At 32.5% G+C, this 1,632-nt stretch overlaps 1 protein-coding gene across 1 annotated transcript; it reads right to left on the bottom strand.

Moving 5' to 3' along the window:
- Positions 1–518: 518 nt before the first annotated feature.
- Positions 519–1,366, bottom strand: LOC134682176 (uncharacterized). Its single transcript, XM_063541746.1, has 2 exons — positions 1,352–1,366; positions 519–1,088 (listed from the first exon to the last, which is right to left on the bottom strand). The coding sequence occupies exons 1-2, from the start codon at positions 1,364–1,366 to the stop codon at positions 519–521; spliced, it is 585 nt and encodes a 194-aa protein (XP_063397816.1).
- Positions 1,367–1,632: the final 266 nt, after the last annotated feature.

The following is a 1,632-nucleotide window of genomic DNA, read 5'->3' as shown; positions in this document are numbered from 1 at the left end:
TTAATTTCTGTGTTATTTTGGTCTCTTGTGGAGAGTTTTCACATTGGCAATTTTTATTTCTATGCCCGTTTTGTCATATAGCTCTTTAACTGGTTCTTATTCATCTTTTAATTTTGAATATTCGGGTTTGAGTGTAACTTATGAAAGGAATTTAGAAAAGTGCTTTGGACATAGGAAATTAATCAAGTATTGTTTTCATAAAATACATATCTAAAAAAAGGTACAGATTTATACTCTCGCACTCGCTTATATTTAAAACAAAAGATACATACTTTAACACTAAAAGTAAAATTGTACCGGAAAGAAATAACATACGAACATATATTTTTTTTAAACATGCAAATGTAAGCACAAGTCTACGTAAAGAAATATTTTTTGGGGACGGAAATTTCACTAGTCTTATCGTTTTGTCAATATTTAACAAATCAATATCATAAATATAAAAACATATATGTCCATAGGACATTACAATATGTGTTCCAGTAACTCTGGAATGTATGTGTTGTATATCATGAACCTTACATTCCGTCTGGTCCATTAGCTGGTGGTAGGGCAGGGATTATTGGAGCATCATGTTCGACCTCTCTTTGCTTTTCACATACATAGGCTATTGGGATATATTTCTCTGAGACTTCATATTGATAAAGCCCATTGCCACAACCAGTTCTTCGTAATATCTTGATTTTCCGTTGAATTGGTGAACATTTTTGATCGCCAGAAGCATCTATACATTTATCACATTTGGTAGCAGCTCTATAGAGTGTATGGGGATATGTTTCAGTATTGTATGGCGTTTGTTCCAAAAACCAAGGGCATGATGTACGTGCCATTAATGGGAGATCAAATCCTTCTAAAAAGGTTGAAGGACAACCGATCTTTGTCATATCCTTCCTTAGAGATACCAGATTTTCAAAATCACTGACCATCGTGTCTTGCTTCCAGCCGTCAGTGAAAAATAATGTCTTGTAATCTACTCCTCCATTTATACTTTTGAATTTAGCCTGTAGGTCTTCAGGGTCTGTACATGTTGGTGCACTATTGACGAACACGATACAATATGTAATGTATACTTTGACAATTTTAAGGATCTGAAAATGAAATGAAAAAAAAACTTAATTGAGGTTTCAAGTTTGTTAGATTTCGCAACAGTATTAACAATTGCAGAGGCAATTCAACAATTCGTTCATCATTAAAACAAATGGTTTAAATAACTTCTATTTTTATAGTTTTTTAGATTAGTTAAGGAATTTCATCTATTGATGCTAGATGTGAATGAAAATAAACTATGGTCGTGATATATAGACATCATTTTTTAACGGAATAATTGAAATATTGAACTATTGTTGCTTACATTGATTAAATTCATCTTGTAATTTTTCCGGAGAACTTCTTGATGCTGCGTTTGTTCTTGTCTCTAGTTGTTGCTGTTATGCATACAGAACTGGTGGTGAACAATATTTAAACCCTGCATTTCTCCGGATGCACTCTATTTTTATAAATTGGGAATCATTTAATAACTGCATGGGTGTTGAAACAGCTCATACGGCAGATTAACTAGCCTTTGTCTCACAAATTGGGAACTTTATTTTAATAATGTATGCTAAGAAGAATACATATATGTCCCTTATCATT

Source organism: Mytilus trossulus, chromosome 8 (assembly GCF_036588685.1).
Source record: "Mytilus trossulus isolate FHL-02 chromosome 8, PNRI_Mtr1.1.1.hap1, whole genome shotgun sequence".
Classification (NCBI taxonomy): domain Eukaryota; kingdom Metazoa; phylum Mollusca; class Bivalvia; order Mytilida; family Mytilidae; genus Mytilus; species Mytilus trossulus.
This window is presented reverse-complemented; position numbering and strand designations above follow the sequence as displayed.